At 44.6% G+C, this 15,373-nt stretch overlaps 1 protein-coding gene across 1 annotated transcript in view; it reads left to right on the forward strand.

Annotated features, from left to right (window-relative positions):
* Positions 1-15,373, forward strand: part of LOC132818221 (neurexin-3-beta-like) — a 596,149-nt gene that overhangs the window by 370,778 nt on the left and 209,998 nt on the right. Inside the window, exon 3 of the mRNA XM_060829003.1 lies at positions 9,173-9,344. Coding sequence (XP_060684986.1) covers positions 9,173-9,344 — 172 coding nt within the window. The remainder of the gene's footprint in view (positions 1-9,172; positions 9,345-15,373) is intronic.

Below are 15,373 nucleotides of genomic sequence, written 5' to 3' on the forward strand. Positions count from 1 at the left end.
TGTTGCCTTGTAGTTGTGGGAGGTTGCTGTGCAGAACTCTGCATGGCATCTTCCACATATTGGTAGTGATGAGACTTCAGAAAGTGCTTTGTTGGCTAAAAGGTGCATTAGGACGTTACGAAAGGTGCTAGGTAAATGCAAGTTCTTTCTCCTGAAGCTAGGCCGAAGTTGAATTTAGGTAAAAACAATGACTGCAGATGCTGGAAACCAGATTTTGGATTAGTGGTGCTGGGAGAGCGCAGCATCTGAGGAGCAGCTCCTCCTCGGATGCTGCCTGAACTGCTGTGCTCTTCCAGCACTACTAATCCGAAGTTGATTTTAGTTTAACCCCTGAGAAAATACACAACTACAGAACTGTCGGCAAAGTTAAGATCGATAAGATCGCATTCTCTCTCCCTCAACAAACATACAGAAATCGCGCAATACCCAAAGAGACCATTCAGCCCATCTTGGAGAGAGCTATCAAATTAGTCCCACTCCTCTACTGTTTCCATCAGACCGGCAGGATCATAAGATCCGACTGATGTTCGCAAAACTAATTTTTCTCGTTATACGGCTCTGAGGCTCACCTTCCAACAGCAATTTCCTTTCCATTTACACATTACAGATATGGCAACTGTTGCCCTGGCAACCGCCCTGCCACCAATGAATAGATATCCGAGACAAACTGGACACTGCCTTGGCTTTTTCTCAATTTCCTGATTTGAGGTGTTCTTTTGTCTAAACTCTTCATATGCTCTATGCACTAAATCTGATTCTGTGCCTGATTTGCTGGGTGTTTTTATTTTATTTAGAGGCCGGTGAATATTCATTCCTTGAATTTATTTCTTTACTCCTGCATCTGTCCTGAAAACGGTAGCGTTCTGCAGTAAGAATATTAACCCCGTGAGGAATTACAACATCCCCATGGTCTCACCCTCTGCCTGTGCTTCATTCTGCTTCCTCAGAGAACAGTTGGAAGCATTGGAACAGAACGAGGTTGTTCAGCCCCACAAGTTTGTTCTGCCATCGAATAAGAAAGTAAGAACATGAGAAGTCAGAGTAGGAGTGGACCCTTCGGCCCCTCAAGCCTGCTCTTCCATTCTGTACAATTTTATCTCTGCACCCTGGAGGCTCCCTGCCTCCATTCCTGATGAAGGGCCTTTGCCTGAAACATCAATTTTCCTGCTCCTTGGATGCTGCCTGACCTGCTGTGCTTTTCCAGCACCACTCTAATCCAGTACAATCATGGCTGATCTGAGGCTTCAAATTCAGTTTCCTATCTACCCGCAATATTCCTTAATTCCCTGAGATCCAAAAGTGTCTCCACTACATCCATGACTCTCTGGACTGGAGAATTTCAAAGATATACAACCCAAAGAGTGAAGAAATTCCTCCTCACTCCAACCTTAAAAGATTGGTACCCTTATCCCCAGGATCTTTTTTGATGTCTGACCAGCAGAAATGATCCCTGTGATCTAAGGGAGACCTTGGCTTATTGTATTTGACTCCACTTTGGCTCCTTTGGTTCGATATTCCTTAATATCCTCGCTTAACAAACTTCGGTTTTGAAATTTTCCATTCCTCACCCCTTCCCTGAATAAGGCTCAATGGTATCTTCAGAAAAGGAATTCCAGATTTCCACTGCTTCCTAATAGCACATCTGGATAATGTTAAGATAACAGCTGTTTCATTCTTCCATCTCCTCCATCAGAAGAAGCAAGTTTATCTCTCTTCCAACCTCTTCCGTCAGGCAGAAGGTGCAGGAGCTTGAATACATGCACCAACACGTTCAAAAACAACATCTTCCCTGCAGTTATTAGACTGATGAATGGAACTTTCTAATGTCAAATAATGTTGATCTTGCTTTGTGCACCTCCTGTGCACCCCTAATCTTGTATGTCTCACTCTATCGAAGCAGCGATATGATCAGAGTTGCTGGTTGGTTTGCCAAGCTGGTGATCAGGGATAGACACGGTGGGCTGAACGGCCTCCTCCTGCACCATAATAGTTCTGGCATTCTGCGTACTGCACAGCCAGAAGTGCTATGATCGGAGTTGTTGGTTGTTTCGGCAAGCTGGTTGATTTGCTTGCAAATATTCTGGCCCAAAAACGGGTGACATCATCAGTGTTGTGTAGAGTACACAGCATTGAAGATGTCACCTAGGAGGGAGATGAAACGTTTGCAGGAAAATCAACCAGCTCGGCACAACTTCAACCCCAACCCAAGCTACAGGTCTTCACAGAGACCTTAAATCCAATGATCTGTATGTCCTTGTTTGCTTTGATCTGCCTGTCCTGCTCACAAAACAAAACTTTTCACTGTACTTAGGTACATGTGACAACAATAAATCAAATCAAATCAAGTTAATCTCTTGTCCACCCCGATCAAATCCTTTAATCACCTCAACTACATATTGCCTGGAGAGTTTGAGTGAAATAGAGATCGGCTGGGGCTGGATTCCCTGGAGTGTCAGAGACTAAGGGCTGACCTCGCAGAGGTTTATAAAACTTTGAGGGGCATAGGTAGAGTGAATAGATAAGGTCTTTTCCTCAGGATGGGGGAGTCCAAAACTAGAGGGCATAGGTTTAGGGTGAGAGGGAAAACATACAAAAAGGACCTAAGGGGCAATGTTTTCATGCAGAGGGTGGTGCGTGTATGGAATGAGCTGCCAGAGGAAGTGGTGGAGCCTGGTACAATTGCAACATTTAAAAGACATCTGGATGGGGATATGAATAGGAAGGGTTTGGAGAGCTGGCAAATGGGACAAGATTAGATTAGACTTACAGTGTGGAAACAGGCCCTTCGGCCCAACAAGTCCACACCGACCCGCCGAAGCGCAACCCACCCATACCCCTACATTTACCCCTTACCTAACACTATGGGCAATTTAGCTTGGCCAATTCACCTGACCTGCACATCTTTGTGACTGTGGGAGGAAACCGGAGCACCCGGAGGAAACCCACGCAGACACGGGGAGAACGTGCAAACTCCACACAGTCAGTCGCCTGAGTCGGGAATTGAACCCGGGTCTACAGGCGCTGTGAGGCAGCAGTGCTAACCACTGTGCCACCGTGCCGCCCAAGATTAATTTAGGATATCTGGTCGGCGGCGATGAGTTGCACTGAAGGGTCTATTTTCTCACTACATGACCTCAATTAACTCAACTCTAAAGCTTCTATACTTGAGGGATTGCAAATGTAATGTCCAGAGTCGATCTTGCACCCACAAGAGGAAAGTGCTCCTCATTGAGTCATAACTGCCACCCTTCAGACCGCAAATATTTCCTGCTTTCTGTCTGCGATGCTCATTACAGTGGTATGTGTGTGAGACTGAGCTACACGTTGTATTGTGGGGGAACATTAACTAACAAAATGCCTTCTCAGGGCAGTCAGCTCAACTCAGAATGCCCGCTCAATAGACAATGTTGTTCCTGTTTGAGCACAGAGTTCTTTGATGCACAGGAAAGTCAGTTGTCCGTGGCCTGCACTTCTCTGCTGGGCTGATAATCTCTTGCCAGCATTCACTCTGCCAGCCGTCCTTCACGGAGATAGATGCTGCCTTCCCAATGCTGATAACAGGAGAACTGGCCACCAGCGGCTGCTTAACTTGTTATAATTTATGCAGCACAGTCTCTGATTTGGGCCAAGCTGGCAAAGGACTTCCAGATTGTAACAGCTGAGAGAGCAAAGATAAGGAGGCAAAGTGAGAGATTACCTCTGGGAGACCACAAGAGTTGGAAGAAATTGTCTCCCTTCCTATTTATGCCACTAGCTTAGAGTGATTGGTTTCGGAATGCACACCACAGATTGTCAAAGAAGTTGGATTCAGCATTGGCAACAACAGACTGACTATTGGAAGCAGCCAGACTTGTATCTAAAAAGGATTTTTTTTAATGCAAATTGTCGTGCTGTTTCATGCTGTCTGGAAATATATTCTTGCATTCAGTCACGGAAGTACATTGCTTATTGACAAGATATTTTATTATTTCAGCTGTACCTTTTGAAAGTACTTTTTTAAAAATTTGGTTTATGGGATGCGGGTGTTGCTGGCTAGACCAGCATTTGTCAGTTGTCCTGGAGACGGTGGTGATGAGCTCACTTCTTGAACCACTGCAATGTCGGTACTTCCTCTATGTTGTTAGGAAAGAAGTTCTTGAGTTTTGACCCAACAGGAGGGACAGCAACCAAGTCAGGATGGTGATGGGTTATTGGGGAAAGACAGGAAAGTGGGGTTGGGGATTGTCAGATCAACCATGATCTCATTGAATGGCAGGGCCTACTCGATGGGTTGAATGGCCTACTTCTGTTCCTACATCCTGTGGTCTTATGTGAGTGGATTGAAAGGGCACTTGTAGGTTGTGGTGTCCACATGTATCTGCTAGCCTTGTCCTTTGAGATGGGTGGTGGCAGTGGGTTTAGAAGGTGCATCTTGTCGATGATACATATTGCTGCTACTGAATGTCAGAGATGGAGGGAGTGACTGTTAGATGGGGTGCCAACCAAGCGTGCTTTGACCTAGATGATGTCAGGTTTCTTGAATGTTTTGGCGCTGCACCCACCCTGGCAAATATGGTGAATTTTATCACACTCCTGGCTTGTGTTGGTTAGCTCAGTTGGCTGGACAGTTGGCTTGAGTTGCAAAGTGATGTCAGCTGCATGGGTTCACTTCCCATATTGGCTGAGGTCACCACGAAGGTCCTACCTTCTTGACCTCTCTCTTGCCTGAGGCATGGTGTCCCTCAGGTTAAACTCAGCATTAGCTGTCTCTTAGGGTGGTATGGTGACTCAGTGGTTAGCACTGATGCCTCAGCGCAATAGGGACCTGGGTTCAATTCCACCCTCGGGTGACTGTCTATGTGGAGTTTGCACATTCTCCCTGTGTCTGTGTGAGTTTCCTCCGGGTGCTCTGGTTTCCTCCCATAGTCCAAAGATGTGCAAGTCAGGGTGGATTGACCATAGGGAATGCAAGGATCAGGTTGTGGGGTGGGTGAGGCTACTGCGTTGTAATGGTTAATGAATGTTTCACTTGAGTGTTGTCTACTGCCCATCTAATTCTTGCTGTCTGGGCTTTGCCTTTATCCACTGTGGACGATGTCTGCACATTTCTCCTTTCTTCTTCAGGAAAGGGATCATGGAGACTGCTCCCTGCTGCATTCCCCATGACGATAGCCTGACCAACGACCTTCAGAGGGCTGGCATTGAATTGATGGGCCAAATGGCCTGCTTCCGCACTGTAGGGAATCTGTGATTGGGCCTTGTAGATGGCAGACAGCTGAGTAAAATTATAACATTGCATTTTTCCAAGCTTTGGGTTCTACATAGCACAGATTGCAATGTTGCTTTCGAGATTGAGATCTGGCTGGCTAAATAGAACAGATAGGTGAAGCTTGTAAAAGAACCATGATCAAGCCGGTATTGTTTTAAAGTGACGTGGGCGGCACGGTGGCACAGTGGTTAGCACTGCTGCCTCACAGCGCCTGAGACCCGGGTTCAATTCCCGACTCAGGCGACTGACTGTGTGGAGTTTGCACGTTCTCCCCGTGTCTGCGTGGGTTTCCTCCGGGTGCTCCGGTTTCCTCCCACAGTCCAAAGATGTGCGGGCCAGGTGAATTGGCCAAGCTAAATTGCCTATAGTGTTAGGTAAGGGGTAAATGTAGGGGCATGGGTGGGTTGGGCTTCGGCTGGTCGGAGTGGATTTGTTGGGCCGAAGGGCCTGTTTCCACACTGTAAGTAATCTAATCTAAAAAAAAATAAGGGTGATGCACATAAAAGCATTTTCACGGATGTGGGGTGCACAGCCTGGAAATAGGGTGAAGGCAGGTTCAGTTAAGGCATTCAGAGAGCACTAAATGTTTACTTTTGGTAGCAATGGTGTGCAGGGATATTGGGAGAATGACGGCAATTGGCAGACGATAACACAGTCAGTACAGGCATGATGGGCCACATGGCCACTCTTTTGTGTATTTCTGTGAGGAATTGCCAGCTGGCTCTTACCCGAACATGGAACAAAGGCAGGCAGACAGCTGTGTGTCCAAACTACTGCCTCCAGTTAAAAATAAACCCACCAGCACCACAGTGAAGTTGTCTGATCAATATCACAACTTCAAACTTTATTATCCCATGCTTATAAATGATTTGTCACCAAACGGACAGTAATTGCTAAATAAAAAGAATATCATCTGGAAATTGTCTGCGCTGAATTGATTTTGTTGGTTCACATACTGAAATGCTGAAGTAAGCATTTTATTTTCCTGAATTAGTTTTCGCACCATGTGACCTTTAGATTTATAAAATTATTGACCACCCCTATGCCTCTCTGCGCTAACATTTATCAGTATGAATTTACTGATTACATTGACGTCAGGGGACAAAATATTTACGTTTAGCTCATTCCCTTCAATATCCCCAGCTCCTGCATTGTAATTATTCATGAATGTCTCACTTGAGTGTTGTCTACTGCCCATCTGATTCTTGCTCTCTGGGCTTTGCCTTTATCCATGATGGACTATGTCTGCATATTTCTCCTTTCTTCTTGAAGGAAGGGATCATGGAGACTACTTCTTGCTGCATTCCCCATAGCGATAGCCTGACCAATCAGCTTGTCTGGTCTGCGTTTAATCAACTGACTGAGGTTGACAGTTCCTGCTGCATCTCCAGGTCCATCCTGGTCAACCTTTCAACACACTCTTCTCATGCTGTCTAAATTATCGTTCCCTTTCTGCACTTGGTTCCTTGTAATCCAGTCGGGACAAGTGCAAGACGCAAACGTTTGAGTGGGCAACTCTTTAGCAGTTCTATTCATTTTCTTTTTGGCTCCCCTCATGTTGCCAAGATTTCATGGGTTATCCTTCCTCATTCACAACATGTTGCCTGAGCATTAGGGGTGTCTCCTATCACTCATTGACCAAGAAATGGTGGTGGCTAAATTGCCTTCTTCGGACATACATTTGAAGGTTACAGTTTTCCACAGCATTTAGATTCAACCAAGAGGCTTGTTTGGTCTTTGTGAAAGGCAGCACAGAGCCAACCACCTACACCAGATTTGCTCAAGTCAGCTGATTCCTTTCCCTGAAAGACGTCAGATGTATTTTTACCGTAATCTTTTAAATTTCTGATCATTGTTCATGTTGCAAATATTTTATTCCATGTGATTTAACTCATCTTCCAATTCCCATGCTGGAATTTGAAATCCCAACTCCTGCTAACCAATCCACGCCTCTGAACTACTCAGCAAGATTATCATTATTTATATTTAACCTCATGAGTCTTTGAGACTCTCTTCCTGAGGAGGTGTTGGAAGCAGACTCCTTAAATAATTTTAAGTCAGAGGGAGAAAGTTTCTTGTTGGGCAAGATGTTGCTAAGTTATCTGGGGTAGGCGGAAATGTGGATTTAAGATTACAATCAGACCAGTCGAGATTGTATTGAATGGTGGAGTAGGGTCAAGAGGGGAATGATCTCCTTCTGCTCCTGGTTTGTATGCCAATGTGTATTAATAAACAGGGGTTTCCTGATTGACGAATGTCCAACATAGAACATAGAACAGTACAGCACAGTGCAGGCCCTTCGGCCCTCAGTGTTGTGCTGACCTTTTATCTGACTCTAAGATAAACTAACCGACATACCCTTCATTGTGCTATCTTCCATGTGCCTATCCAAGAGTCGCTTAAATGTTGCTAATATATCTGACTCTACTACCACAGCTGGTAGTGCATTCCATGCACCTACAACTCTCTGTGTAAAGAACCTGCCCATGACATCTCCCCTAAACCGTCCTTTAATCACCTTAAAATTATGCTCCCTCGTGATAGACATTTCCACCCGTGGGAAAAAGTCTCTGGCTATCCACTCTATCTCTTTTTTTTAAGATTAGATTACTTACAGTGTGAAAACAGGCCTTTCAGCCCAACAAGCCCACACCGACCCTCCGAAGAGCAACCCACCCGCACCCATTCCCCTACATCTAACTCTATAGGAAATTTAGCATGGCCAATTCACCTAACCTGCACGTTTTTGGACTGTGGGAGGAAACTGGAGCACCCAGAGGAAACCAACACAGACACGGCGAGAATGTGTAAGCACCACACAGACAGTTACCTGAGGTGGGAATTGAACCCAGGTCTCTGGCGCTGTGAGGTAGCAGTGCTAACTGCCACTATCTATGCCTCACATCATCTTGTTCACCTCTATCAAGTCACCTCTCATCCTTCTTCGCTCCAACGAGGAAAGCCCTAGATCCCTCAACCTTTCTCCATACGACATGCCCTCCAGTCCAGGCAGTATTCTGGTAAATTACACGCAAGGCTATAACTTAGATGCAAACATTACCTGAATTTATGAACGAAAGCTTTATATTGTCCTGTATTGTATTTTGAGTTGCATACAAACTGACCTGTGAATGGACTCAGGAACAGAAACCAATTGCAGCCAGAGACTGCCTGTAATCCAGTGATGTAATTATTCCTTCGAACAGTGGGGGTAATTTATCAGTTGTGCATTATGATGCTAATCTAAGTGAATATGAACCATCTTCTGGATGTAGGTTCTGTCCAATTTACATCAAAAGAAAGCTGTAATTGGTTCACTTCAAGTAGAAATTCAATGTATTGAGAAATGGTTCCACTGTATAATTGGGCTCAATTGGAATTGTTCTGCTAATAAAAGATGGTGAGAGCTGCATTGGCTTGAAATGCTAAAAGGAAGACAAGAAGATGTTTGAAATTCTTATTTCTCATCCACCAACATGCAGTGGTTATGACATTGTTGTTGTGACATCCCCAGTAGCTTCTAGAGGCTGAGTGAAAGACACTCTGTGAAGAGAGAGAGGTCATGGCATAATGGTTTTGTCACTGCACTAGTAATCCAGAGCCCTAAGCCAATTTTCTGGGAATGTAGGTTCAAGTGTCCCAATAGCAAATGAAAGTTCAGCTCAATGATCTGACGTGAGGAGCATAATGGTGACCAGTATTGGTTGTCAAAAAAACTAATGTCCTTTAGAGAAGGAAACTGCCATCCTTACCTGGTTTGGTCTACATATGACTCCAGACCATATAGCAATATGGTTGACTCTTGCCTGCCCTCTGGGAAAGTAGGCATAGACAATCAATGCTGGATTGTAACATTCAATATTGGATAACATTGGATAAATGGTAGAAAGTCAAAGGAATAGCATTTTTTTTTGTCCTTTGCAGGAACAAGGCAAGATCAGCGTTGTTTTCAACGTTGGTACAGATGACATTGTCATCAAGGAGTCCAGCAACGTGGTGAATGATGGGAATTACCACTTGGTACGTTTTACCAGGAATGGGGGCAACGCGACCCTGCAAGTGGATAACTGGGCCGTGAATGAATTCTACCCGACAGGTGAGTGTTACTGTCCTGTCTATCTTTACACTGTTCTGAGTAAAGGACCAGATGTTGGAGACTTTGTGACTGTGTGGTTGTGAAACAGTGGAATTATAATGGGCATGCCAAGTCTTATTTCAAATAAAAGAATCAGGAGAATGTGGGACTCGTTCTCACAAGGAGTTGATGAAAAGTTAACAGAGACGTATGTAAGGGGAAGCTAGCCACAAACATGAGATACAAGGGAACAGAGGAGGAGAAACATGGGAGCAGACTTGTGTAGAATGTGAACACAAGCATGGAACATTGGGCTTCCTCCTGAACTATAAAGAGCAAACAACAATACAGCACAGGAACAAGCTCTTCTGCCCTGCAACCCTGTGCTGACACATTTTGCCCTTCCAGACTAAAACTGTCTTCACTTACAGAATCCTCTATTCCTTTCCTCTTCATCTATTCATCCAGGTGTTTCCTGAATGCTGCTATTGTGTCCGCTTCCGCCACTTCCTCTGGCAGCACGTTCCAGGCACTCACCACCCTTTGTGTGAAACACTCGTCTCACACATCTGTTTCAAACTCCCCTGCCAGGCACCTTGTCTCCCCTAGTTCTGAGGAAGGATCACTGCGCCCAAAACGTTAACACTGACTTCTCTGCACAGATGCTGCCAGACCTGCTGAGCTTTTTCAGCAATTTCTGTTTTTGTCTCTGATTTACAGCATCTACAATTCTATCAGTTTTTATTTCCTTTAGTAATTGACCCCTCCACCCTGGGAAAAAGCCTCATATTTTCCACTCTATCCATGCCATTCACAATCTCATAAACTCCTATCAGATTGCCCCTCAATCTCCTGTGTTCCAGTGAAAACAAACCCAGTCTATCCAACTTTTCTTCATAGCTAAATTCCCCATACCAGACAACATCCTGATAAATCTTTTCGGTAACTATGGACCAGTTAGCTTAACGTCTATAATTGAGAAAATGTTGCTTATGAAGGACGCAAAAGCAGATTCAAGTCTCATCACCATGAAGATCTCAATGAGGGGGTAACAAACAAGATAGTTAAAGCAGTGGATGTTAGAATTTGGATTTTCAGAAGATGTTTGATAAGGTGTGACACATTAGGTTACTTAATAAGTTGGGGAGAAAGTGAGCTCTGCAGATATTGGAGATCAGAGCTGAAAATGTGTTGCTGGAAAAGCGCAGCAGGTCAGGCAGCATCCAAGGAACAGGAAATTCGACGTTTCGGGCTTATGCCCGAAACATCGAATTTCCTGTTCCTTGGATGCTGCCTGACCTGCTGCGCTTTTCCAGCAGCACATTTTCAGTACTTAATAAGTTGTCCAGAACTAGAGGGCATAAGTTTAGGGTGAGAGGGGAAAAATATAAAAGAGAACTATGGGGCAACGTTTTCACGCAGAGGGTGGTACATGTATGGAATGAGCTGACAGAGGAAGTGGTGGAGGCTGATACAATTGCAACATTTAAGAGGCATTTGGATGGGTATATGAACAGGAAGGGTTTGGAGGGATATGGGCTGGGTGCTGGCAGGTGGGACTAGATTGCGTTGGGATATCTGGCCAGCATGGACTGGTTGGACCGAAGGGTCTGTTTCCATGCTGTACATCTCTATGACTCTATAAGTGCCCATGTTGGAGGCAATATATCAGTATGGGTAGAGCATTGGCTAACTAATAGATGACAGAGAGTTGGGGATAAGGCTGGGCATTGTCATGGTGACAATCTGTAACTAGTAGCATGCCACAGGGATCAGTGCTAATGAAAAAAGTGAATATAATCAAAGCTGAGAATGATTTTTAATCAGTAAAGGATCAAGGTAAAGGGGAAAAGGCAGGAAAGTGAAGTTGAGGATTATCAGGTCATCCATGATCTCAATGAAAGGTAGAGCAGACTCAATGGGGTCAATGACCTCTTATGTTTCATCATCTTCAGAATAGGAACTAATAAAAAATTATCCTGGAGACCACCCATATCAAAGTACAAGTATACCCATCTGTACCTTGGTGGCACTGTTGTTTTCATATTGGTAGACCACCACCTGTTCCACTAAATGTCTGTGCTACCCACAAAGCACTCATCCGAAACGTGATGCAGTACTCCCCACCTAACCGAATGAGTGCAGCCTCAACAACACTCAAAACGATTGACAGCATCCAGGTCAAATCAACCACTTGATTTGCGCCTGATCCACCCGCATCCATACTCTCCCCAGTCAGTACTTACATGCAATAACAACATGATCTACAAGATGCACAACAGCAGCTAGCCAAGGATTATTCAGCCAGCAACCTGCAAACCCTTGCCCACTTGCATCTAGAAGGACAAGGGCACCAGATACACGGGAACATCACTCACTGCAAGTTCCCCTCCAAACCATTCACCACCCTGACTTGGAAATGAATCACAAGTTCCTTTGCTGTTGCAGGGTCAAATTCCTGAGAACTCCCTGATGACATTATCCTACACCTGAAGGACTGTAGTTCCAGAAGGCAGCTCACCAAGACCTCATTAAGACCTTATTAAGAGCAATTAGGGTGTACAACACATGCTATCCCAGCCTGATGGCCACATCCCATGAATGAATAAGAAGAAAATGTGTCACTTGGGATTCAGTGCATGTTGTGATTTGTCTGTTTCTTTTTTCTCCTTATTCAATTTCATGATGCACATATTACTTCTCTCATCTTGCACACAGGCTGCCTTTCTGAAGTGTTGTGAGTGTATCCCAGTCTGGTGTAAATGAATAAACTGCAAAGCTATTTTGTGTAGTTGAATTTCGTACTGTGGATTTGGGCATATGTGTACACTAGCCTAAATAGCTTTAACAGATTTCCTTCCTGAATTTGGCAGATAGGGTTTTATACCACGGTCACCATTACTGATCTAAAAATAACGTCTGTGTTTGCTGACTAAACAGAATGTAGATTCCCAGCTACCATGTTGGGATTTGAACTCCTCTCACTGGATCATTAATCCAGGCTTCTGGGTTAATGGGCCAGTGACATAACCACAATACTTGGGCATTGGAGGCATTTCAGAGAAGATTGATTCCTGGATAGCCTTCTGAGGAGAGCAGGTTGGGAATTTACTCATTGGCATTTGATCTTTGCGTATAGGAGTTGGGATGTCATGTTGAGGTCGTACAGGATGTTGGTGAGGCCTCTTCTGGAGTACTCTAGGCAGTTCTGGTCACCCTGTTACAGGAAGGATATTATTGAACTGGAGAGGGTTCAGAAAAGATTTACATGGATGGAGGGCTTGAGATATAAAAATACTCGGGAAAGACTGGGACATCTTTCCACTGGAGCGAAGGAGGTTGAGGGGTGACCTTATAGAGGTTTATGAAATCATGAGGAGCATAGAGAAGGTGAATGACAAGGTTATTTCCCCTAAGGCGGAGAGTTAATAATGAAGGGGCATATGTTTAAGGTGAGAGGAGAAACATTTAAAAAGGACAAGAGGGACAACTTTATTATACAGCAAGCGGTTCATGTATGGAATGAACTTCCTGAGGAAGTGGTGAATGCAGGTACAGTTGCAACACTTAAAAGGCATTTGGATAAGTTCATGAATAGGAAAGTTTTGGGGATATGGGCCAAACGCAAGCAGGTGGGACAAGTTTAGTTTGTGAACATGGTTGGCATGGATTGGTTGGACCGAAGGGTCTGTTTCCCTGCTGTATGACCCTATAATTCAGATCAGGAGAATCTGTTGAGACAGAGAAGCTTCTGCAAGGGATTAAAAGGGCAAATCCTGAGAGATGTTTCCCCTAATGGGGGAGCCTGGGACTCTCAGGCGGAGTTTAAGAATCAATGGTCTCCCATTTGGGATGGAAGCGGAGAGGAACGTCTTCTTTTTGATGGCCCCTTGTGTTGGAAATCTCTTCCTCAGTAAACATTCGAGCTTGGTCATTAAGTTTATTGAAAGCTGAGTTGGGTAGATTTTTGATTTCTCGTCAAGGGTTATGAGAGCCATGTGCAGTTATGGCCACAATCGAATTAGCCTTAATCTTATTGAACAATGGAGCAGGGTTGAGGGGCTGAATGAGCTATTTCTGCTGCTATTTCTAATGTTCGCATGTAGTGTCACTGGACAGTTATAGCATGCTGTCTTTTGTTGTAGGGAAGTTCTTCTGACCTACATCCCTCTGAAACAAATAGAGAGGTATCATTACCAGCTTGGTCTGGGAATTGATGTTGAGGGTGAAGTAAGGAGTGATAGGAGCAATCTGAAATGATGAGGACAAATTCTACTCTAATACAAAAAGGAACAAGAATCTGGTGATTTTCGAAAAGCTCTCTCATTTTCTTTTCCATCAAGGTGAGGGATTTTATCGCAGGGTAATGGGATACATTCATTCACTTTGGGCACCAGCATCAAATGCAGTGCAGTTAGGTGTGGAATGAAGCTCTCTCTCTAATGCAGTGAACCACAGCATGACCTCAAGAAAGAGCCAGGGTGATCTTACTGCATCCTCACATCAGCCAATTTAGTGTCGGATTAGGGGGAGCTTTATGCTGTTGACTCACACTCACTAAAGAACTGCATTAAGACTGACTCATAATATCACCTCAGATCCTTACCGATTGACAGATTGTCGGCGCAGCCGTTTCAACTGAATTTGAAGTGTTTGGAGGGATATGGGGTATCAGGTGGGAAAAGATTGCGTTGGGATATCTGGTCGGCATGGACGCATTGGACCGAAAGGTCTGTTTCCGTGCTGTACATCTCTGTGACTCTATGACTCTATGAACAGGGGCGAAAAGTCAGCGTCTTACAGTCTAATGCCGACAATTTCCTTAGATTTTACCGTTAAAGCGATTACTGGTGCAGTAAGATTTCTCACACAGTTGCTGCCCCTTGAAATGCTGGCTCCGAAAGTTCCCAAGTTCGAGAGTTTTAAAGGGGCTGTATTAGTGTGGAACTGAGGATCTCAATCTCTCATTGTGTTCTCAGAAAAGGCGGGAGATGAGATCGTAAATATAATTAATGTAAGTTGATTGAGAGAAAGAGACAAAACAAGACTGGCAGCTTAACATTCCGGGATTTAAATGTTTCAGGTGAGATATAGAGGGATGTAAAGGAGATGGGGAAGCTGTGTCGCTGATTCGGGAGAATATCACAGCTATACTGAGGGAGGAACATCCAGTGAGGCCATATGGAGAGTGAGTGAGGTCTGCAGATACTGGAGATCAGAGCTGAAAATGTGTTGCTGGAAAAGCGCAGCAGGTCAGGCAACATCCAAGGAGCAGGAAATTTGACGTTTCGGGCATAAGCCCTTCATCAGGAATGAGGAAAGTGTGTCCAGCAGGCTAAGATAAAAGGTAGGGATTAGAGGGATTACCTTTTATCTTAGCCTGCTGGACACACTTTCCTCATTCCTGATGAAGGGCTTATGCCCGAAACGTCGATTCTCCTGTTCCTTGGATGCTGCCTGACCTGCTGCGCTTTTCCAGCAACACATTTTCAGCATATGGGGAGTGCTCAGGAATAGGAAGGGTGCAATCACTTTGATGGAACTGGACTCCAGACCTCCCAACAGCCCAAAGGAGATAGAGGAACAAGTATGTGGACAGATCTTGGAAAAACGTAAAAACAGGATCATTGTGATGGGTGATCTTAAACTTCCTCTGTAGTGTCTGGAACTCGTTTAGTGCCAGGGGCCTGGATGGGGGAGGGAGTTGTTAGGTGTGTCAAGGATGGATTTTTGAAATAATATGTAAATAGTCCAACAGAGGAAGGGGACATGCTGACCTAGTATTGGGGAATGGGGCCAGCCAGGTGTTTGAAGTTTCAATGCGGGAACATTTCATGAACAGTGACCATAATTCTGTAAGATTTAAGTTACTTATGGATATGGCCAAGAGTAGTCCTTGGGTGAAAGTATTTCACTAGGGGAAGGCTAACTACTACAATATTAGGAAGAAACTGGGAAAGTTGACTGGTGGAGGCAGTTTGAGGGTAAATCCACACATGGCCATGTGGGAATCTTTCAAGGCCAGTTGATTAGAGTTCAGGACGAGCAAG

The sequence above is a fragment of the Hemiscyllium ocellatum genome, chromosome 8 (assembly GCF_020745735.1).
Source record: "Hemiscyllium ocellatum isolate sHemOce1 chromosome 8, sHemOce1.pat.X.cur, whole genome shotgun sequence".
Classification (NCBI taxonomy): domain Eukaryota; kingdom Metazoa; phylum Chordata; class Chondrichthyes; order Orectolobiformes; family Hemiscylliidae; genus Hemiscyllium; species Hemiscyllium ocellatum.